The 22,830-nt window shown below is 45.2% G+C and overlaps 1 protein-coding gene across 2 annotated transcripts in view; it reads left to right on the plus strand.

Annotated features, from left to right (window-relative positions):
• Positions 1–22,830, plus strand: part of SCD1 (stomatal cytokinesis defective / SCD1 protein (SCD1)) — a 194,191-nt gene that overhangs the window by 122,374 nt on the left and 48,987 nt on the right. For both annotated transcript variants that reach the window (XM_086799538.1, XM_086799539.1), the window contains 6 exons: positions 8,562–8,619; positions 8,722–8,805; positions 8,921–9,173; positions 9,598–9,809; positions 10,668–10,732; positions 10,952–11,075. In XM_086799538.1, the coding sequence (XP_086655664.1) occupies positions 8,562–8,619; positions 8,722–8,805; positions 8,921–9,173; positions 9,598–9,809; positions 10,668–10,732; positions 10,952–11,075 (796 nt within the window). The remainder of the gene's footprint in view (positions 1–8,561; positions 8,620–8,721; positions 8,806–8,920; positions 9,174–9,597; positions 9,810–10,667; positions 10,733–10,951; positions 11,076–22,830) is intronic.

The following is a 22,830-nucleotide window of genomic DNA, read 5'->3' on the forward strand; positions in this document are numbered from 1 at the left end:
GAGGCTTCTACAGGTGTAGAGCCACAGATCCCAAGCACAGATCACCAGCTTCTTTAAGCAAGCCACATCCCCCTCCCCCTGCATTATCTACCTCCCGACGAGGGCTCACACTATAGAGAGCCTTGGAGATCAGAGCTGCCAAGAGACCGGGACTACCGGGATGCAGACCACCACTACTCCATCAAGCCCAATCTGCCTTGATCCAGGCACGATACCATAGAGCTATGGAGCAGAGAGTCCGGAGGCTACACCAGGGCACAACAGATGTGAGAGTCCTCCTCCTCCATGCCCCATGTATGATGTACTAAACCCCACTCCACTGGGTGGAATTAGTCGTATACCACCTATCATGATTGTACATCTATAGCATGCTAGGCAGTGACCTGCATATGACTAGTATTTAGCTTTTCATTTCAGTTTTTCTTTCCATGATACTCACGACATGGACTTTTTGTATACAGATTTGTCTCATAGGCCAATCTCGCCTTCCGTAGACATTAATATATCTTTTCTTTCTTTTTCCTTCCAGTGTTATTGGGAGAGTGATGGATTCCCCCCCCCCCCCCAACTGCTGCTTTGGTTCTAGCTCGGACGGCCAGGAACCATCCCTTCGTATTAGCATAGCCTCCTTTGAGTCAGTTCCTCATGCCATGTCGCTTCCTTGCCTCCGGGGAGATCCTATTCTACAGGAGAGTTGAGTATTCCGGCCTCCCAAGCGAATGCTCCATTTGCCGCCAGACAGGACACCTTGCTAGAGCTGCCAGTCCAAGAGGGCGCCTCCAGTGCCCCCCCCCCCCCCCCCCCCCTCCCCCCCCCTGATGAGCATATGAACTAGGAACCGCGAGGGTGGGTGGGTGGGGGGAAGGGGGGGGGGGGGGGAGATATCGCCCCCAGGCATCAGAGCACTAAGGCCCAACCTCGGTCGATCCTGGTGCAGGAGAGTGGCAAACATTGGCCCGAGGTGAACCACAGGCTCACTTCCATAGAAGAGTGGCACTGCCAGGCGAGCCAAACTGGTAGGACACAAGCAGGTACGGTTTTGTCTGAGAACCATTACGAGCATCAACTCAGCAATCCCCCGACAGTGATTGCCCCCTGCCCCCACCCCCCCGCGCTACCGTTGAGGAACCCACCACCGCCCCCCCCCTTTCTAGAGACCGTTGCCTCGTGACCCCACTCCATGCATCCAAATTCCCATGAGGCTCTGCGATTCTTAAGAGCCTTCAACGGGCCCGACCTCACTCTAGCGGACAAAGGTTGTTCTTTGAAAGCATTCTTCAAAAGTTTGCATACCACAAGACAAAAGCAATGCATTATCAAGACTTCAAATACAAACCGTGAATGGTCAAAATCTGATACAATTGGACAAAGAATGTATTACTCATTTGCAGCAGTCTTTTGCAACACCTTCTTGGCTGACCGATAGTGCTTCTGGTTCTTGTGCTAAGCTGCTTTCTCATGTGGAATAAATCATTGATGCACAAGAAGCGCAAGATCTTGAAGGTCCTTTCATGGAATTAGAACTTAACGCTGCAGTTAAATCTTGGGTCGATGGAAATCATGGTACTTATGATCAATCAATCATGGTTATAGGGTATCATGCCATCCTCTTGGCAAGAGGGGTTAGTCAAACTAGTGCCAAAAAAAACAAATGTGTCCAAATATCTACCTGTGATCTATAAATTAATCATTAAAACGATCACTACTAGGATCAAAACGATCTTGAATAGGAGCATGCATCCAGCATAGTAAATCAGAGATAATATATGTAATGCATATGTGGGAATAGAATATGCCAAACATTCAGTGCAAGATGTCTTATTATTGCAAAGAGATGTGGCGAAGGCCTTTGATACAATTCAGTGGGATTATATTGCCGTTGTAATGGCAAAACTTGGGTTTGGAGAAAAATGCGTAGTCATTTATTGCGTATATCAAGACAGCACGGCATGGTGCATACTGGGCAAAGGATTAACCTCTCCCTAGGTAGTGGAAAAATCGGTCGGGCAGGGCTGCCCTTTGAGTGGACAAGATTTTGGGCTCTCTAATCACTTTGGATCACACGCAATAAGCTTTCCAGTCACTCTCGATTGACAAGTATTACTACTTTCGTCCATCGTTGTACCAATCCTTATATGACTACTATCGGCTCCAGCAGCTAGATTAGATACATCTAGATTTGTTTTTCCACTGTTTTTAGTTTTTGTGAGTTAATGAGAAACACTCTGATGAGGGTGCTTCTCTTCCTGAACTTTCCATTGTTATGTAAAATTTAATTGTCACCTTTACATGGAAGTCCCTTCCCCATTCTTTTTGTTGCCACACTTAGGAGTGATATAATAGTCCACATGACAAATATGGTGGAGGCGGCTGCCTTCAATTGTTTGTGCACACTTGGCCTTCTGTATATGCCAGTTAATAAGGCTGGTAATCACTTCCAGTTCCGACTTTGTAGGACATGATGAGTTCAAGTAGGTGCTAGGAGATTGCCCAGTCTGATCCAATGAAGCTTATAGCTGCAGTGGACTGCAGGGCCAGTACCTGTGGTCCAAACAAGGGATCAAGTGATGAGGTTAGGACCCTGATTGCCAGCTGCAATGAATCATGCTATTCGAATGCCAAACCTGTTGATAAGATTAGTCAATATGTCGTCGATGGTCTCTGAGTGAGGCTGTCCTTAATTGTTTGTGTGCCAAGATGGCCTTCTATATATGCCAGTTTGTAAGGCTGGAATTAATTTCTAATTGTGAGCCCCCAGTACAACCTGAGTTGAAGTAGGTCTTAGGAGATTGTTAGGTCTGATCCAATAATGCCCTTGCCAAAGGATAAATTTTATTGCTGCAATGGACTGCAAGTGATGAGGGCAGAACCCTGAGAGCCAGCTGCAATGAACAGTGTTATATAAACCCATTGATCTACCAACCAATCACACAAGTGGTTTCTTTGAGTCTCTAATAATATGCAGCAGGATAGCCCATAATAATAACCCAAGTAGGCTCCATAGGCCTCTCTGAGCAAAAAGATAAGAGTAAAAGTGTGATCTTGTGGGGGCAGTCACACAGCTGTCTTCAAGATGAGTTGTAATTTATCTCCTTAGCCTTGCATGTGGTTAAAGGAAGATATACGACAGTAATTACAGTTACTGAGTGCAGTCAGCATGTGCACTCAAGGAAACCCGCTTTGAAATCATTTGATAGTGCTTGTTTGATAACTCAAAAAAAAGAAGAAGGAGAACCAGCCTCTTTTAACATTTCAAGTCATACACGGTTGGGGAGCGCAAAGTAGTGTTCACAAGTGCACAAAGGAAACCTACTAGTGGGGGTGAGGGTGTCTATGATTGATTCATGGAAGTTAAAGAAGTAGACTTGGTAGAGCCGGGAGAAGACTCAAAGCCTGTCTACATTGCTAAAGACCTCACTCCAAAACGAAACGAGGCTTGGCTCATTGCTCTCCTCAAGGAATCTAAGAATTGCTTTGCTTGGACATGTCATGATATGAAGGGAGTTTCCTCTTCAGTGGTGTAGTATACCATTCCAATACATGAACGAATAAGAACTAGCAACATAGACTCTGCTTGTTTGGTAGTGCTTGTTTGATAACTCCACAAATGAATGAATAAGAACCAGCAGCATGGACTGTGAACAACACATCGGTCTAGGCCGCCAATAAGCATTACATGCAATTCAATCTCAAGCAGTGTTGCCAGGCGTTTCTGAAACGGCAGGTATGAAACGGCTTTCATACGTTTTGAAACGTTTCATAAAAGGTAAGAAACGGGTACAAAAAGGTTTCATACAAAATAGAAAAAGCATGTATATTTTTAACTTGAAATATATAAAAGAAAAAACTGTTGACATAACTTATAAGAGACCACATTGAATTCAATACATGTAAGATATAATGATATCACAAATCACGTGGGTGATGACTAAACAGAAATCAAAAGGATCACCACGTGGGTGATGAGTCATGACTCAAAATCCAAGATCAAAATAAATAACATGTCCAAAGTTCAAACTAAATCACATGTCCAAATAAAATGATATTGGCAGCTGCTAGCTACTATCTACATCCTCATGCTCATCCTCATCCTCATCCTCATCTGCATCTTCTGCCTCCTCTGCAGCCTCTCTCTCGAGGTCACTGCCGGTAGCCGAGTCCTCAAATGCCTCATCCTCTAGAGGTGCAGGTGCACCACTAGTACTAGCCTCTCGAGAAGATCGTGTAGTGCGAGCCAGAGCCATGATCTCATCATAGAGCATAGAATAGATGTCTCTCTCCTCCTGAGGAATGTCGGGAATCTCCTTGCACTTCATGATATCAATCTTATCTGGATTCACTTGGCGAGGCTCAATGGGATGACCCTTTTGTTCTAGCAATCGGAGATGGCAATGACAAAAGAGAAGCCTCTCCAATTGTGCTAGTGAGAGTCTATTTCTCTTTTTCGTGTGAAAAAGAGCCCATGTACTCCAGTTCCTCTCACAAGGCCCTGAACTGCAATCCTGGGAGAGAACTCTCAATGCAATCCGTCTCTACATTGTACACAAAAGAATGTTAAGTTAGAGTAAAAAGAGAGTAGCATTTGAATGTAGATTTTGAAAGAATAGGAGACAAAGATACAAGATTCAAGAATCAAGAACCTTACCAAGTTGGGTGTCCCAATACCGTATTTCTTCCACCAAGACACTGGCTCCAACTGCGTCTCCCTGAGCAATGCAGTAGCTCGCCCAAACATATGGCTACCGCTGCGGTAAATGAGAAGCTCATCCTCGATCTTTCTCATAAGCTGTATATCACCTCCCAGTCCCACCAACTTGGTAATGTACTCGGTCCATCCTGACTCTAGCTCCTCATTGAGGTATTGCTCCTCATTCCTCCAAAGGGGATGCAAAATGTGAGCAATAGCATGGATTGGCCTATGAAACCAATCCCAACGCCGATTCCCGATCTCCTTTCTTCCTCTCTGATACTGCGAGTCCTCTTGGAGACTTTGACGTGCTTCAGGCTCTCCCAGATTGGGGATATCCTTAAGGGGGATACCTAGCTGCATGGCCTTCCAAGCCTTTAGGCTATCATAGATTTCTTGTGGCACATGTTTACATGGCCCGATGACACCCTTTGTTTGTGACAAATGTGCCTTCAGCTTGGTGACACTGCCATGGTGCTTTTCAGCACAAAAGTTGCATTTCCACTTTCCGGTGCCCAAGCCACCATATCTAGACTCAAAGGTGACATTGTTCCAAAGAGAATCACCTATTCGAGGCATCCTACAGGGCGGGGATAAATGCATATTGTTGGCCCTACAAGTGCGACACAGAGCATAAAGTAATTATATGATTCATGACATCTTGGCCAACAATAGAGCAAGGGGAAGAGAAGGTAGATAGCCTTAGGCCTCAATAGAGCAAGGGTGGAAGATATGCCATAAATATTCATGGAAGAGAAAAAAGTGTGCTGCTTTGTGAGTTGCGCAGAGAAAACCAACATAAAGCAAAACATGACATTACCCCTTTAGAAGACCTCCACAAGGCCCAAGGACACCAAGGAGCAGGTGGGCTAAGTCGCTGACACGGGCGATGGCAAGCTAGCACGGCGAAAACGTACAGGCGGCCGCCACTGGGAAACGCGAACAGAAAAGGTACACCGTACGAAACGATTCGATGCAACGGGTTGTAAGTTTTAAAAATATGCATGATGAATAAAAAACGCGTTTCGTACAGGACGAAATGTTTCGAACCGTTTCAAACCTGTACGATTATATGCAACACTAATCTCGAGGAAGGGGGATTGGTTCTTGTTGAAATTTGAGAAAATCAAGCTTCGAAAACGGCCAGGGAAAGAGGGAGTTCACCTTGAGATTTTCACTTAATACAATGGGCCTTTCAGGACCACATGAAAGTTAAATGAAATAGCATTTAGACATGAATTGCCAGACCATTGGAAGAATTATGCACTATGTGAGCTCGTTAAGAAAATATTTGAGATTTGAGCTTACATGCACTGTCATAGAGGATCTAGCTGAAGGGGATGAGCTTGAAGAGATACTACAGCAGCGAGAGCAGGTTGTGTTCCACAAGCAGCATAAGCTCAAGGGTGGCCAGCTTAAGAGGAGGTGCCTCCTGAAGTTTTCCAGCTACCCACCCATTGATGCCAATTGGGTAGATGAAGATTACTTCAAGGAGTACCCATCAATTCTTGAGGCGTAAATGGAGGCTTTTCACTTGAGGACAATTGTGCAAAAGTATGGGGATGCGAGTAGCTGCTCATGTGCCAGGAGAAGGTAAATTTTACCTATGAGAGTTTTCTAGGAGATCCCCTATGACTCCAGACTTTTTATTAGGAGATACTCGTAAAGCCTGTGGGAGTTACCCATAGATTTGGACAATTGCTATGGGAGTTACTCATTGAATTTCCAAATATTCGGTCCACTATGGCATTTGGCCATAGAGCTTTGGGCCTGGACAATGATTGTGGAGGTGCTCAACAATAGATTTGCACAAAGCTTGGGGAGTTTTCTTGATAACTTGTTTTATGTGGTTCTTTCTGTTCTTGCCTACTGCATGGAACATGAATTTGTGCTGGGAACAGCTTTTGGAGCTGGTCATTGCTTGGATTCAATGCATGTGAGATGTCTTTGGGCTTTGGGGACGCCTGAAAATCCCCAGGACAGCAGGTTGTAGCATGTAGGCATGAAGATAGGTGTATGTGTATTTTCTAATTCTCCACAGCAGTTGAAGACTCTTATGGACACTCTCTCTATATATGGCATGGCTGCTGGCTTGCATGTCAATTTTGACAAATCCAGCCTCATACCTCTGCATCTATATGATTGGCATGTTCTTTTATGGCCCGGACACATTATGCAGCCCTATGATGTGGTCCGCCATCTTGGTTACCCTATTGGCTGGTACATCACTAGGAAACAACAGTTAAACTTCATGCCAAGCTCCACTACTGGAAGCTCTCCAGCTGGCCACTCCATGTTAGGCTCCGGTTTGTCCAATCGATTATCATGGCCTATGTTCAGTACTATTTGCCTTTGATACATTGGACCTCTCAGGACACTTCTGCTTTCATGTCTCAGGCTATGGAGCTGTTATGGAAAACAAAGTCTTCTGCTAAAGCTTTAAGACTTATGCGGATGGCAAAAGTTTGTTCCCCGAGGATGCATGGCGGATTGAATGTGCTGAATATTGCGCATCATGTCTTGGCAAGGAAAATTCCTCTCCTACTCACCTTTTTTCGTCAGACGCAGCCATGGACTCATATGCTTGCAACCATGTGCACGGCCTTACGCACTTTTGCACATGGTGCATGGATCATTGATCACTGGGAGGTCATTTTGGGCAGATTTGTAGGTTCTATCCCGGGCTGCCCTTTTGCCACTTCACTTATTTGCGATTGGAAACAGGTCCTTTCGCATGCTCATTGGGCACCCTTCCTTTTCTCTCATGCCAATTCCCTTCGGCAGGAAAGCATTTACTGGAGTGCTGTTTTTGATTCTCCATTGGCCCTGCATGAGCCGATTCGGGCATACAATCTCAGCAAATTGGGGATTAGGTGCATAAATGATGTTGTTGATGCTACTGGTCAAATGCTTTCCTTCCCTCAGGCTATGGCTTCCTATCCACTAGCCATGCATCACAGGTTCATTTGGGGGAAAATTGCTGACTTGTTGCAGCCTTTTCTTTCCATCCCTCCTTTATCTAACAGGGACAGATTACAGGATTGGCAGTTACACCCGGAGGGCTCAAATTCTCATCCTGTTATTCTTTCTGACCTAATGGTTAGGACGACATACTCTTTCCTCCAGCCATCACCATGGATTCATTCACATGCTAATTCTCTTTGGCATATGACAAAATCACTTGCTTGGTGGCGAAAGAATCTTCGCAATTTATGGAGGAGTAAATTGCCTCTCAAGCAAAAGCTTTTCCTATGGCGTTGTCTTACAGGTTCCTTATCTGTGGGGGTCACTCTTGCTAAACGAAGGATTGCATCTGCTTCTTGTCTTCGATGCATGGCCCCTTTTGAAACGGTGCCTCATTTGTTTTGGACGTGCTCCAGCACTAAGGCCTTCATCCGCAAAATTTCCATGTTACTTCGCCTTCGTTTCCCTAACTCTTTTTTTGGGAAACACTTTTGGCTTTTTGGCATACTCCCTACAACCACGGTCCATTACTCTTTACTTTTGTACTGGGTCAGATATTGGGCTTTCTGGACCATATGGCAGGATCACAACATGAGATATTTTGGGAAACCGTTTTTGCAATCTTATCAGTATTTTAGAAGCTCCTTACGGCATTCTGTTTATGATGCTTGCCACCAAGGAGATCTTCATCAGTCATATAGTTTCTCTTTGCTTCTGATTTCCCGTTGAGGCTCTCCGTTTTGGAGACTCTCATGTAAATTTCATTGATAATATACTGTTCATGGATTTACCCCCAAAAAAAAAGTATGTGTATTTTCTAGGGGGGTGGTCTGTGTATGTTTAGGAGCTCTACATTCTGTTCCTACCTGTAAATATCTCAAGCTACGGCCTTTTGTTTTTATTTTGTCAGGTCGGGAAACTTTGCTACTTTGGTTGCGGAGCAGTTGATCATCGTTGCACAACATATGGTAGGCTCCTTATGCTCCATAAGGAGCTGCAAAGAGGAAGTGTAGTGTTTTTAAGAGCTTGTTTGTTTGCTAGATGCTTTGTATAACATGGATCTTTTTCAGGCTGGCTTGGGTCTACCAGATGCAGAAGCCTGGTTTATTTTAGAGTCCATTGCACGGAAGCATAACCTGGGGTCAAAGCAAATGGTATGGAATTCTATTAGTTTCAGATTTTTGGGTATTTACCATTGAAATTGCTTTTTGGGGAGTTACCATTAAAATTGCTGGAGGCTTTTCTGACACTTTCAAGATTTGACCTCAGATCAAGCTGAGGGGTTTACTTGCTTATATGCAACAAGTTAGGCTTGGTTACTGGGGTTTCACTCCTATACGATCACAGCCTGCCTATCCTGGTGGAACAAACCAAGCTCAATCCCGAGCTATAGCAGATGAAGCTCAACAACCAGTTGAAGCAGCAGGTGCAGGACGCAGCTGGGTACAAAGCATGTTTAGTAGAGACAAAGCTGTTCTTGCTGGTAGAAATCGTCGTGGAACATCAGACAGTAACATTTTAGGTACAGCTCTTCCATATTCTTGGGCTTGGCCAGAATCTTTTACCATTTATAACTGCATGCATGCAAACTTCACGTGATGTAGTGTGCAGTGCATGTGTGTGTGCATGTATGCACGCACACATGCACTGCACACTACATCACGTAAAGTTTGCATGGATTTACCAAAAAAAAAAAAAGTGTGTGCATGTATGCACACACTCATTTATGTATGTATGCATGCATGTATTTAGGCATCTTTGTATGTATGTAGGCATCTATGTATGTATGTATGCATACATATGTATGTATGTAGGCATGTATGTATGTATGTATGTATGTAGGCATATATTTATGTATGCATGTATGTATGCGTGCATGCATGTTGAGAATTTTCTTTGGGTAATGAACTTCCTTTTAGCTATGAAAAAGGCATGTTGTTTTGCAGCTACTAATGACAATATCCAAAACATACAGCATCCAAAGAATGTGGATGCTTCAAGTGCTAGCCAAAGGAGAGGGCCTTCTAGTGTGAGGACACTCAGAGGTCATAAGGCTGCAGTCACTGTCCTGCATGCTGTGACGAAGGTGGAAACTGGGGATGGTGGCGTGGCTAATGACGATGTTGGCTTTTTCATCAGTGGCTCTGCTGATTGTACAGTAAGGTCCTTTTACCTTGACACTGCTTTATGTAAAGAAGAAAACAGGTTTGCAGTGCTGGATACATTGGCACAGCTTGGGGATTTTGGCCCCTCCACAAAGATAGGCAAAAGGGGACATTGCAAAACTGTGCCTCAAACAGTCAAGGGAATGTAATGTTACTCTCTTTCTTTGGCCTGTATATCTCTCTAGCCTCCTCTTTGAGATACGGCTAGCCCAGATGGATAGACAAAATCTTGCAACAGTGTTGTGGTTGGTGGTTCCTCGTCTTTGTAGACTTGAGAGGGGAGGAATTTATTACCTAGGGCTCCATTCATAGCAACAAGACCGGCAATTGTATATGGAAGCTCCTAGTTTGTGCCCAAATGACAACACAAGCATGTAATTCCTAGACTATTGGAGTCTGTTCTCGTATCTGAAGACTCATAGCAATCTAAAAACGTGGCACATTTCAAGCAGTGGAGTCTACATTTAAAAAAGTTCAGGGTGGTAAACCAGTGCAGTTGGCACCCATATGGCAACACCAGCAAGCCATTAAACATACACCAAGCAAAGAAAATTGGATCTCTGTCCTCTTTTGAGCATTTAACATACTGGGGAAATCCTTACATGACAGTGCCCACTGTATGGAGGTTAAGAATGGCATAATATGGCAGATTATATATGAGCTGAGAGAAGCTGCATTTTAGTAATTGTGTTGGATGGGCGGCCACAAGGCCTTTATGGCAACAGTTTCTTACATTAGGGCCAGCAGGTCACGTCTGGACCTTGGCGTCTATGTAATCAGAGAAACTTTTTTGTTCTTTGCTGTGCTAGGTAAAGCCTTCCGTTGGTGTTTCATATGCTCCATGTTTGTAGGTAAAAATCTGGGATCCATCTCGTCGGGGATCAGAGCTTCAAGCAACCCTGAAAGGGCATACTGGGTAATTACCTCGTGTATTTCCTGCTCAGAAAGTGCTTCATATTCCGGCATTCTAAGTTGCAAGTTTAGTTGGTGTCTTATTCTGTCTGTCCGAATTTTGACTGCTTGGAAATACCACTTCATGTGGATTTATCGAGAAAAGGATATATTATGCAACCGTTCTATTATTAAGAAATTCTTGCTTGCCTGTTGATTACTTGAATTTTGCTGTTGTGAACAGGGCTGTTCGTGCAATTACTTCAGACAAAGTTCGTATTGTTACTGGCTCCGACGACCAGCGTGTACTTGTTTGGGATAAGGCTACAGGAAAACAACTTGTAGAATTAAAAGCCCACAACGACAAAGTATGATTGCATCCCCCCCCCCTCCTCTCTCTCTCTCTCTCTCTCTCCCTCGCTCTAAGCCATCACCATAGCCGCATCTTCCATCAGGTAGTGTCATGTTTTAGTTTTTCATGTCCTTTTTTTTATTTTTTCCATGGCACTGTATACCCATGATATCATTTTACTATTCATATGCCCTTCAGGTCTTTTGTAGGCGTTAACCTCTCTCTCTCTCTCTCTCTCTCTCTCTCTCTCTCTCAGCTGGACATTAGGAGGACATGGATACAGCCGACTGAGGAGCTGGGCACGAAGATGGCTTTCTACAGAGAGCATTTTCTTCAGCTCACAGCAGATGGTTTTGTGATCAGACCCAGTTACATGGATGTACACTTGTCTCATGCAGTACGATGTGCTATTGGTCAGATTCGCACATCCTCACACCAGCTTGAGATTGAGATTGGCCGATATAGAGGTATACCAACTGAGGCCAGGATATGCCGAGTATGCCATGGGGAGCCAGAGACAGAGCTGCATTATATATGCCATTGTACTGCATACTATGAGATACGTGGTCGTTTCCACTGTTTATTCAGAGAGGGTTTTGGACCACTTTCCAGAGTCATGGGGTACCAGGACCAGAGGTGTTTGGGATTGTTCTTGCTTGAGCTGCGGAGACATAGAGATAGCCTGCTTAGGCGCACAGAGAGCCAGACTCAGAGGCACATTACAGACTTCTTTAGTCCGGCCATCACTGCGCCAGATGGACCACAGCAGCAGGACATGGATACCGCCCACACCAGGGGTACACTGATTGATCGTGCGATTGAGCTTGGGTGGTCCAGACGCCCACGACTACGGAGGGGGGCATCCCAGCATAGACGGAGGTTGCAGCGGCAGATTCGGATTATTCTTGCGAGGCATGCGAGACACCCAGTCAGGGTGCTGACCACAGAGGATATTGAGGAGATCCGCCAGTGTCCGATGCGGCACATATTATGAGATGGAGGTACCTCCATAGTGTACCTTCCAGTTCCAGTTTCATTTTCTAGGTGCCAGTAGTATCATCTTTATTTTTCATTTTCTGGGTTTTTTTATCCAGACATTGTATCAGATCCACCATGATGTAACTTTTGGTCTCATAGGTCATTATGGCCTTTTGAAGACGTTAATATAACATTTCATTTCATTTCATTTCTCTCATGCCATCGAGAGGCTCTACTACGAGCCAAGACAACACACCAGGATCCACCCTGCCAGCAAGCCATGACAGATTGTTTCAGGGCCAGGACCACCCCGGCAGATACGACCATGACCTCCGGCGAGCAAGACGTCCCATAGACGTCTTTCAGGAGGAGTCACCCTTGACAGAGCCATAGCACTTTGTCGAGCGAGACGCCCACGCTTACTAGGACCTCGTCCACGGCCGCTCCATCACCGGTGGATTAGAGCCATCATCACCCGCCACAGGAGACTAAGATGAGTAGATTATGAAGGAGCTAAAGAAGCTCAGATGAAACAGTTAGGGTTTCATGTGGGAGACACACACAGAGAAGAAGGGAGAGAGAGAGAGAGAGAGAGAGAGAGAGAGAGAGACATGTGGGGATAAGTCAACTCACAAAGTACGAGTGTGTGACTCCCCTATCACACATGTATATTTGCTCTAGTGCACATAGTGCACTTAGTACTTTTAATGTACTAAGTGTACTATGTACTATAGAACTTATGGGCTTGTACACACTATAAGGGTGGGCATAATGCCTTTTCCCCAACAACCTCCCACTTAAAGGCAATGTGCCCTTAAGTGAAGGAAAAGAAAAAATCAGCATGTACATGATAATATACAAGGCCATATCAAGGCTGAAACTGCCCTCATCCAATGCCCATCAAGTGTCTGCAATGAGCAAACCGCTCTGGAGGCAAACTCTTTGTCAACAGATCAGCCGGGTTGTCATCCGTATGAATCTTGACAAGCTGAATCAGCTTGTCCTCTATCACCTCTCTGATGAAGTGATACTTCACATCCACATGCTTCGTCTTTGCATGAAAGACAGGGTTCTTTGCCAACTGGATGGCACTCTGACTGTCACAATGCAATAATGGAATATCCCCTATATAATCCAAATCAACCACTAACCGAGATAGCCATAATGCCTCCTTGCAAGCCTCTGTGGCTACAATATACTCTGCCTCTGTAGTAGATAAGGCAATGCACTTCTGCATCCTGGATATCCATGACATAGCACCTCCTGTGAATGTAAACACATAACCGGTAGTAGACTTCCGGTTATCTGGATGACCGGCATAATCCGAATCCGTGTAACCATGCACTAATGCATCGTGTTTGCCAAAGCAGATGCACATATCTTGTGTGCCCTTCAGGTATCTCATGACACCTTTCACTGCTTCCAATGCTTCTTGCCAGGGTTGGCCATGTATCTAATAACCACTCCCACTGCAAATGCAATGTCCGGCCTAGTAGCAACCATGGCATACATGAGACTGCCACAAGCTGAAGCATACGGAATCTTGGCCATATCAGCCCTATCACTATCCGACTGTGGGCTGTCCATAGCACTGAGTTTCACATATGGAGGCAAAGGAGTACTAGTCTTCTTCCCCCCCTCCATATTGAACCTCCGCAAAACTTTGCCAATGTATTCCTTGTGAGACAAATACAACACATGCTGATTTCTGTCCCGAAGTATCCGCATACCCAAAATGTGATTCGCATCACCCAAATCCTTCATATCAAAGGTCTGATGCAGCCTTTTCTTCAAGGCATCCATCTCTTTACGAGATTTCCCGGCAATCAACATATCATCAACATACAAGATGAGGATCAATAGACTGCCATCCAAAGCTTTCTCGGTGTATAAGCAGTGATCTATGTCACTCCTCCTGAAATCCTGGGATTTCATGAATGTATCAAATCTATGATACCATTCCCTTGGTGCCTGTTTGAGCCCATAAAGACTCTTTTTCAGCTTGCATACAAGCTTCTCCTTTCCATTCACTGCATAACCCTCTGGCTGTTGCATATATATCTCCTCATGGAGATCACCGTGAAGAAAAGCAGTCTTCACATCCATCTGAATCAAATCCAGATCATCATGAGCAACCAAAGCTAATACAGCTCTAAGTGTGGTCATTTTGACCACTGGAGAGAAGATCTCATCAAAGTCCACACCATATTCCTGCTTGAAGCTGTAAACCCACTTGCATGGCAAAACCTTCTTGCCTATAGGCAAATGCACCAACTCCCATGTTCCATTTTTGTGCAGAGAATCCATCTCTGACTTCATAGCACGCTCCCAAAGAGCCTTGTCTGCCCTCTGTAAAGCCTCCTTATAACAAGAGGGCTCCCCACAGTCAGTGAGCATCAAGTAGTCAACCCCTGGAACAAACCTGTCAGGGGGTCTGGAGGGTCTTGTGGACCTCCGTACCCAATGATCATCATTTGCAGGTTGCTGTCCAGCCTGCATATCACCTATTGGTGGCTCCTGTTCCATGCCATAAGGTTGAAAGATCATGCCCGGTATCTCCTCTAACTGTGGGATATCCATAGGGATATCTTCTGCCATCTCTGGCTGTCCATTTGGACCATTTTCAGCACCATTTAAGGGCTGGTTTTGTTGCTGTAATGGCTGATTTATAGCCCTTGGTTGTTGTCCATGATGTCCATCATCATCAAAGATGACTCTGCCAAGCTCCTGTTGCCTTGGGCTCCTTATACATGCATGTTTCATCAAAAAAATGACATCATTGTTGCGTATAATCTTTCTATTCACTAGATCCCAAAGTCTATACCCCATTTCACCTCTGTCACCATATCCTAGGAATATGCATTTGTGAGACTTAGGATCGAGTTTGGTGCGTATTTCCCTGGGTATGTGCACGTACGCAACGCAACCAAACACTCTCAAGTGCTTGTAGGACGGAGGCTTCCCTGTCCATACTTCCTCTGGCACTTTCCCACCAAGCCTCATGTTAGGTGACCTGTTTATAAGATGAACGGTTGTCATAACAGCTTCAGCCCAAAAAACCATGAGGTAACGCAGCATGTGACAACATAGAACGGACCTTCTCCTGAATGGTCATGTTCATCCTCTCTGCTGTCCCGTTTTGTGGAGGATCATAAGGAACAGAGAGCTCCCTCTTGATGTCTTTAGCATCACAAAAGTCCTAAAACTGTTTGGAATATACTCTCCACCATTGTCGGAACGCAAAGCCTTCAATGTTTTGCGAGTTTGATTCTCAACATGAGCAACAAACTTCTCAAACACTGAGAATGTATCACTCTTCAAACGAAGAGGATAAACCCATACCTTAAGTGTGGCATCATCAATAAAAGACACAAAATATTTTGCCTCTCCCAAAGAAAGCTGAGGCATCTCACATACATCTGTATGCACAAGCTCTAACTGAGCATCTTTCTGTCCAAGAGCTTTCTTGTGGGGGCACTGGAGTTGCCTGCCATATATACAATGCTCACAAAACTGAAAACTTGAGAACTTTAGAGAAGGCAAGTAACCAAAACGAGACAATTGCTCCATTCCTTTGATACTCATGTGTCCCAACCGGCTATGCCACATAGAGATTTCCGGCAGCTCGGTTGCATTTACATTAGCATGGTGACAAACACCAGCATGCATGAAGTAAAGAGTGTCCACCTTAGAGCCTCTGGCAACAACCAGTGAACCCTTACTAAACTTCCACTTTCCACTACCAAATGTGGTAACATAACCAGCATCATCAAGCTGTCCAGTAGAAAGCAGGTTCTTCTTGATCTCAGGCACATGCCTGACATCATGGAGCATAAGCTGTGAGCCATCTGAAAACACAAGCCTCACTTCACCTCTGCCAAGAATCTGGCATGCATGGTTGTCACCCAAATAAACTACTCCTTCATTGCCAGCAGTATACCTGACAAACAAGTCTCTGCAACTTGGGACATGAAAGGAGGCACCTGAATCAATGATCCATGAGTGCATACCATGACCATCTCCTGCATGGAGTGAATGGGCATCAAGTGAAGACATGAATAGGACTTCATCCTCACTGTCACCTGCATGTGACACAATGACTTCTTCAATCTTGACTCCACTTTTGCCCTTTGGCTTTGCATCTTTGGCTTCATCTTTGTCTTTGTCTTTGCCTTTGCCCTTTTCCTTTTGATCATTCTTCCATTTGTAGCATTGCTTTTTGAAATGTCCCTTCTTGCCACAATAATGGCATTCCAAGTCCTTTTTGAAGCGGGACTTGCTCCTTCCCCGTTCTTGGCTTTTACCCCTTTGCTGGGATCTCCCACGTGCATTCATTGCATTGGACTTTCCAACAGAGTTGTTCTTCCTGTTCATCTCCTCTTGAAGGAGAGCACCCTCCACATCTGCATATAACAGCATAGCATTTGAATTGCTAGTGGCTGTCCTGAATGTGTCCCAACTCTCTGGCAAAGTGCATAAGAGAAAGGTGGCTTTGAACTCATCGTCCATTGCCAACTTTTGATTGATGACCTGGCTGACAACACCATTAAACTCATTTAGATGGGCTGTCATAGACGCCCCTTCCTTCATTTGAAGACCTATGAGTTTCTTCAACCAATACACTTTGCTTGAGGCACTTTGCTGGGCATACAAGTCCTGCAATCTTTGCCACATTCCCCAAGCTGTCTTCTCTTCACGTATGTTGAAAAGTAAAGAGTCTGACACACACAACATGATGGTGGATCTTGCCAGCTCATCCATATCTTCCCATTCTTCAGCAGTAAGAGAAGCGGGCATTACACCCCTTTCTTTGATGGGCTTGTGCTGCTTCTTCTGGAGCAACACATCATAGCACTGGGTTTGCCAAATGTCATAATTATGTGAGCCTTCAAGCTTCTTGATGTGAAGCAATGAAGAGCTCTCACCTGTGGTTGCCATAGCAATATGCAACCTTTGACACAATCAATGCCTGACTCCTTGCAAGATGTGCAAACACTGCACCAAAGCACACAAAGTGCTCACAGTTGTTCTCCCAAAGTTTATCTCCCATTGCGGAAGCACGAATGCAACTCTCCTCCCACTGAATGTGATAAAATCACCAAAATCTGGTTGCTGCAGATTTATGACAGCACCTTAGATGTGCTCTGTTCCCCTTCCAAAATACTGTACAACAGTACTAAGTGCTCACCAATGATGTACCAAATCTGTACCGGCAAGTACAGCAGCTGAAAATGAGCCTTTTTCTCACTCAAATCAATGCACAGCCATGCCAAAACTTGTACAAAGTTGTACCAAATCTGTACCAGCAAGTACAGTAGCAATAAATACTCTCCTGGCTGTCCAAATGAGTGAAAAATCAGACCTTGACAGTCCCCACCACTGCATACAACAGTCCCGGACAGAAATTGGGCAAAAGCCCCTTGACTGCAAGTGGATTACTGAGGGTTCAAGGCATAAAAGTCTTCCTTGCTGCTTTGCCAAGCTCAACAAGCACAAAATCTTGAAAAGACCCTTGATTCAAGATCAATTTCTGATCATGAATGGTACATTAATGCACATGAAGGCATCTAGAGTCTTCACAATGCTTCCCCCTGGCCACATATACATCCAATACATAAAAGCCCCTTGATTTACTGGCACATTGAGTGCTTGACAGGCATCAACACATTGCCCAAAGCATCAAATGCGAGTGCCTGCATGCGAATCAACCCAATCGGCACAAAAGCCCTTTGATTTGCACTGCAATTTCCTGCAATTTTCCCCGAATGTGAAATTTCTCACATCATACAGCATGTATGAATGCCCAATGGCACAATTACATCAAAAGCCCCAAATGTTAACACCCAATTTCCTGCCAATTGACCCGGAATGTGACCAATGTCACCCAATGTTGCCAATTGTGCTCAAATCTGAGCCATTAGGACCTGTACCTGCTCAATTGATGATAATGGACATGCAAATCCCAAAATTGAAGCAAATACCTCTGAAATTTTTGATTTCTTGCGATTTGCAGATTGAATTTCTTGATTTCTGTTGCAGGAAGGGGGGCATCGTATTTGCTGACTCGTGTGCTAATGTTGCTGCTGCTGTGCAGGTACGGATGCTGCTGTGTGTTGTACGGCTGTTGAAGGGAGCTGCTGCTGGACTTGGTGCTGCGAGCTGAGAGCTGCTGCTGTGCAGACTGGGAGCTGGCTGCGCTATGATGCTGCTGCTGCGCTGTGGTGCGCCTGGCTGGGCAGCAGCTATTGGCTGGCTGGTTGGGCAGCGTGGCTGCTGCTGGGCAGCAGTCAGCTGAGCAGCCCACGCTGTGGTTGGGCACGCCTGGCTCAGCTGCGTGGTTTGTTGGCTGCCTACGCTGGGCAGCCAGGGCAGTACGACCAACAATAGACAGGGCTCTTCGACCAGCTAAGTAAGACCAGCAGGCGCACAATAGACAGTGCGACCAACAGCAAGGTGATCACGTGCAGATGGTACGACCAATAGGAAGCGACCAGTAGAGTAATCAACAGGGGACTGTGAGAAGAGGGAGGTGATCAAGCTCTGATACCAGTTGAAGGAGCTAAAGAAGCTCAGCTGAAACAGTTAGGGTTTCATGTGGGAGACACACACAGAGAAGAAGGGAGAGAGAGAGACGATCCTCAGAAGTTCATGCGAGCAGGACCACCACGCAAACATGCAGAGTTCTCTCTCACACTGAGAGAGAGAGAGAGAGAGAGAGAGAGAGAGAGAGAAATGAAATGAAATGAAATGATATGATATATTAACGTCTTCAAAAGGCCAAAATGACCTATGAGACCAAAAAGGCTACAACAATTGGTGGATTTGAGTCTGTGTAAGAAAAGCTAAAAACAACTAACTGAAATTGAAATAACTATGAGGAAAAGTACGGTACTAGGAGCTGTCAAAGCCCCGCTCCCGCCGTCTGCTGGTGCAGTCCTGTTGCCTACACCTGCTGGGTCCTGCACAGTCAACGCCGCCGGCTCCAAGCTGCACTCCCCCTACCCTCCTGCACGCTACCGACTCTCCCACGACGCCGACTCGTCACCAGCTCCCGCGTGCGCAGCTCAAGGTTCGCTCTTTGGTGCTCGTGCATCCCTCGCAGGCTCTGCCTCAAAGGACACCAACACCTGCAAAATCAGGGTTCTATATAATCAGGGTTTCCAGCTCTAGGGTTTCAGGCAGCAGTGGAAGAAGATTAAAAAATTAAAAAAATAGAAAAAATTAAAAAAATCAGGTCTGCAAGTTTTCTCAAGGGTGCAGCAATGGTTCAAGCAACTATTTAAGGGTTTGCAGGTGCTGAATTAGGGTTTGAGAGAAAGGGTTTTCTTTGCTTTTGTACATGGATTTGGATGACCCGGCTATTGCTGTTGGTGGCATGGCTGCCAATAGCCTTAACATGGATCTTATTGAGGAGATGATCGAGAAGGATGTGGGTTATGCTTCAGATGCCTCAAAGCAACAAAAACGTCAAAGGCTTGATGTTGATGCAAGCTACACTCTGGTGAATGTTGGAGAGAATGCAGAGGAAAGTTCTCATGTACCTTCTCCGGAGTTTGCACATTTGCTGCAGATCACTAGTGAGCTTTTGCAAGAATATGTGAAGGCAAATAGCGTGCAAATGGCTACAGTAGATAATGGTGGTGTGGCTGATGTATGCATGGAGACTCCTTTGTTGCTACAACAGCTAGCAGATTTTCATGATTGTGCTGCTATCTTCTTCTTTACTGGGCGTATTCCGTTGTTGCCTCGTCTTAGAGCATGGTTGGGCCGCTTGGTGTCGCCTGAGGCACTTGAGGAGATTCATGATGGTCTAGGAGGCTTTTATGAAATACTTTTTCGCACTTCGGAAGCCCGTAGGACAGTCTTGGAGCAGGTGCCACTCTTTTTGGATGGGCAGTTGGTTCATGTGGTCCCGTGGAAACCTATGGTAGAGTACCAAGATATGTTGCGCCAAGCTTGCCCAGTTTGGGTTGAAGTGAAACAATTCCCACCAATGTTTTGGCGTGTTTTACCAGATCTCATGCGAGCTATCGGTGATGTCTTGGTGGTGCCTCGAATGACATCTAGAAACCGAAATCGTCTATGCATGTTATGGGCTACTGGGAGACCTAGGTCGACACATTTGCGTGTCAATATGGCTGGGCTGCAACCTTTAATGTATGAATTGAGGTGGGATACAATTGCTGGCCACTGTTTCAAATGTGGTAAGATGGGCCACTTTGTCTCCGAATGTCCTAAGAAAGAACAAGTCGCTGCTACCAAGGATATCGTTGATGGACAGTTGCCCGTGGAAGATGAGCATGATGCTCCTATACATGATGCCCAGCACATGGATGTACATGTGGATGTTCAGAATGAGGTTGAGCAGCCATGGGTGGAAGTACGTGGTAAAAAGACACGATTTGTTGCCCCGCGAGGGGATTTCTCAGATGCTATTTGGCGGGGGCCTTTGTGTACTCATCAGGGGCCCTTACATACATATGTTCGTCGCCCTTTGGGTTCAGGTGCCCAGCAACAGACCAGGATTGAGAGGCTGGGAGGCCAACTTTCTCAGGGTACAGGGGCTCTTGGGGTGGATAGAGTAGAACGCTATCCTATTAGAAGTCGCCTAACAAAAGAAGCACAACAACAATTGCCTCTTATGTTTGGTTCGAAGGGTGAGGTCATCTCGCCATGGGATGGTCATTACCCTTTGGCACGTGCTCGGGAACACCAAGGGCAGTCTGAGATCACAAATACCATGTCTAAAAATGCAATGCTTCAAAAGGTTCGTGATTTGGCGGATTGTCCTGGGCCTAGTACACGGCCTTGTTGATTCCTTTTCTGGGAAGGCTTATGAAAATTGTACAATGGAATGTAAAGGGTATTTCTTCGCGCCAAAAGCAGTTCAGGCTTTGGCGTACAACTTTTTATCATGGTTGGGATGTTTTATGTGCAGTTGAACATAAGTAGCATAAGTCGGCTGGCAAAGCCTATGTATATAAGGGGTTTCATGTTTTCTATAGCGGACATCCTGCTTCGCTCTGCTTCGCAGTCAGGTGTTATGTTTGCTGTTCGTTCGCAGTTTCAGCCTTCTCTTGTGATTCAAGATGTTCATGGAAGATTTCTAGTGATACAGATTGTTTGGGATGATACGCCTTTATGGTTGTTAGGGGTGTATGCTCCAAATAATGCTCGTGCACGCCGTTTGCTGTGAAATGACTTGCGTGCTCTTTCAATCTCTCATCCTGGTTTTGTGATGGGAGACTTTAATGTGTGTGTCTCCGGGGAGCAAGCCACGTCGCCTCATTCTGTAATGGATGGCCCGGAGAGAATGGCGTGGGAAGCTTTTGCAGCGGGGCACTTATGCTAGATTAGATAGGATGTATATTTTACATCAAGATCTCTTTTTGCCAGAGGTTCTTACTATGATGGTTGATCAGCAACAGGTTTTGTCGGATCATTGGCCGCTTGTGTTTGAAATGGTCTATCATCCTGTGGATGCATATAAAGGCTTGTTGGGACGCTTGCCTTTGCGCTTAAATCACACTTTTTTGGAGCATGAAGTTTTTGATGTGTATATGCGTCAGTTGATACGACATTTCTCCACAAGAGTGTCCATGGCTGATTATCATGCTTGGCCAGTGTTCCTTACCAACACTCGGAAATTGGCGCGGCATTATGGTCTTGCTAATGCCTCTATACAAAAACAGCATGTGGCTCTTCTTGAGTCGCTTTTAAAGGGCTTGCAGGCGTTCATGTTTACTGACTCTATGGATGCTGAAGTTGTGGATGCCATAGAATGGCTGAAAAAGGAGCTATCTAGGGTGCAGGAAGCACAATATGTTCGCTTTAAACTACTTGCACGTCTTGATGCTTTGCGGGATGTTAACTGTCAATCTCATCACTTCTATGATAAGTTGCATCAAAAACATATGCGTGAGAATATTGTTAGGCTGATGGATGCCCAAGGCAACCTGGTTACTCAACCTTCTGAGGTTATTCAGCATTGCGTCAGGTTTTATGAAGATTTGCTTGCCCCTCGAGAGGATATCTCGCCGGCTGTCCTGGCTGCAAGGGAGTCATTGTTTGCTGAAGTACGATATCAAGTTGACCCTGATGTGGCAGTTCAGCTTGATGCTCCTGTTACTCAAGGGAAAGTGGAAGCTGTTCTCTCCAAACTTCCCATGGGAAAGAGCCCTGGTTGGGATGGTTTGACAAATGAGTTCTTCCGAAAATATGCTGATCAGCTTGCAGAGCCTTTGACGCTTATTTGTCAAAGGGTTTGGGATGAGGGATATATGCCTGCCGATTGGAAGTTGGGCATACTTCGTTTGTTGCCCAAAGTCCCTTCGCCTACTTCTTTGGCTCAATGGCGCCCAATCTCACTTATGGGTATTATGTATAAAATCTTTACAAAGATTTTTGCCAATCCCTTGCAGAAGGTGCTTCCTACTCTTATTCATCCATATCAATATGGATTTGTGCATGGCAGGAATATATTGCATAGTATTCTTAATGTTCAAATTGGAGTGGATTATGCCAAGGCAAAGAAGCAAGAGATTGTGATGGTGCAGTTGGATCTTGAAAAAGCTTTTGATCATGTCAGCTGGTCTTTCCTTTCTCGGTTAATGACAGCCATGGGCTTTGGTCCCAAAATGGCTAATTTGGTGCATTTACTTGGCTCTGGCTCTGTCACGCGGATTATGCTCAATGGGGGACTTTCGGATGGTATTTCTCTCACCTGTTCTCTCCGGCAGGGCTGTCCTCTTAGCCCTCTTTTCTTTGCCATTGCCACTCATCCTATGTTATCT

The sequence above is a fragment of the Cibotium barometz genome, chromosome 6, assembly GCF_041138505.1.
Source record: "Cibotium barometz isolate CiBa-2024 chromosome 6, ASM4113850v1, whole genome shotgun sequence".
Lineage (NCBI taxonomy): Eukaryota > Viridiplantae > Streptophyta > Polypodiopsida > Cyatheales > Cibotiaceae > Cibotium > Cibotium barometz.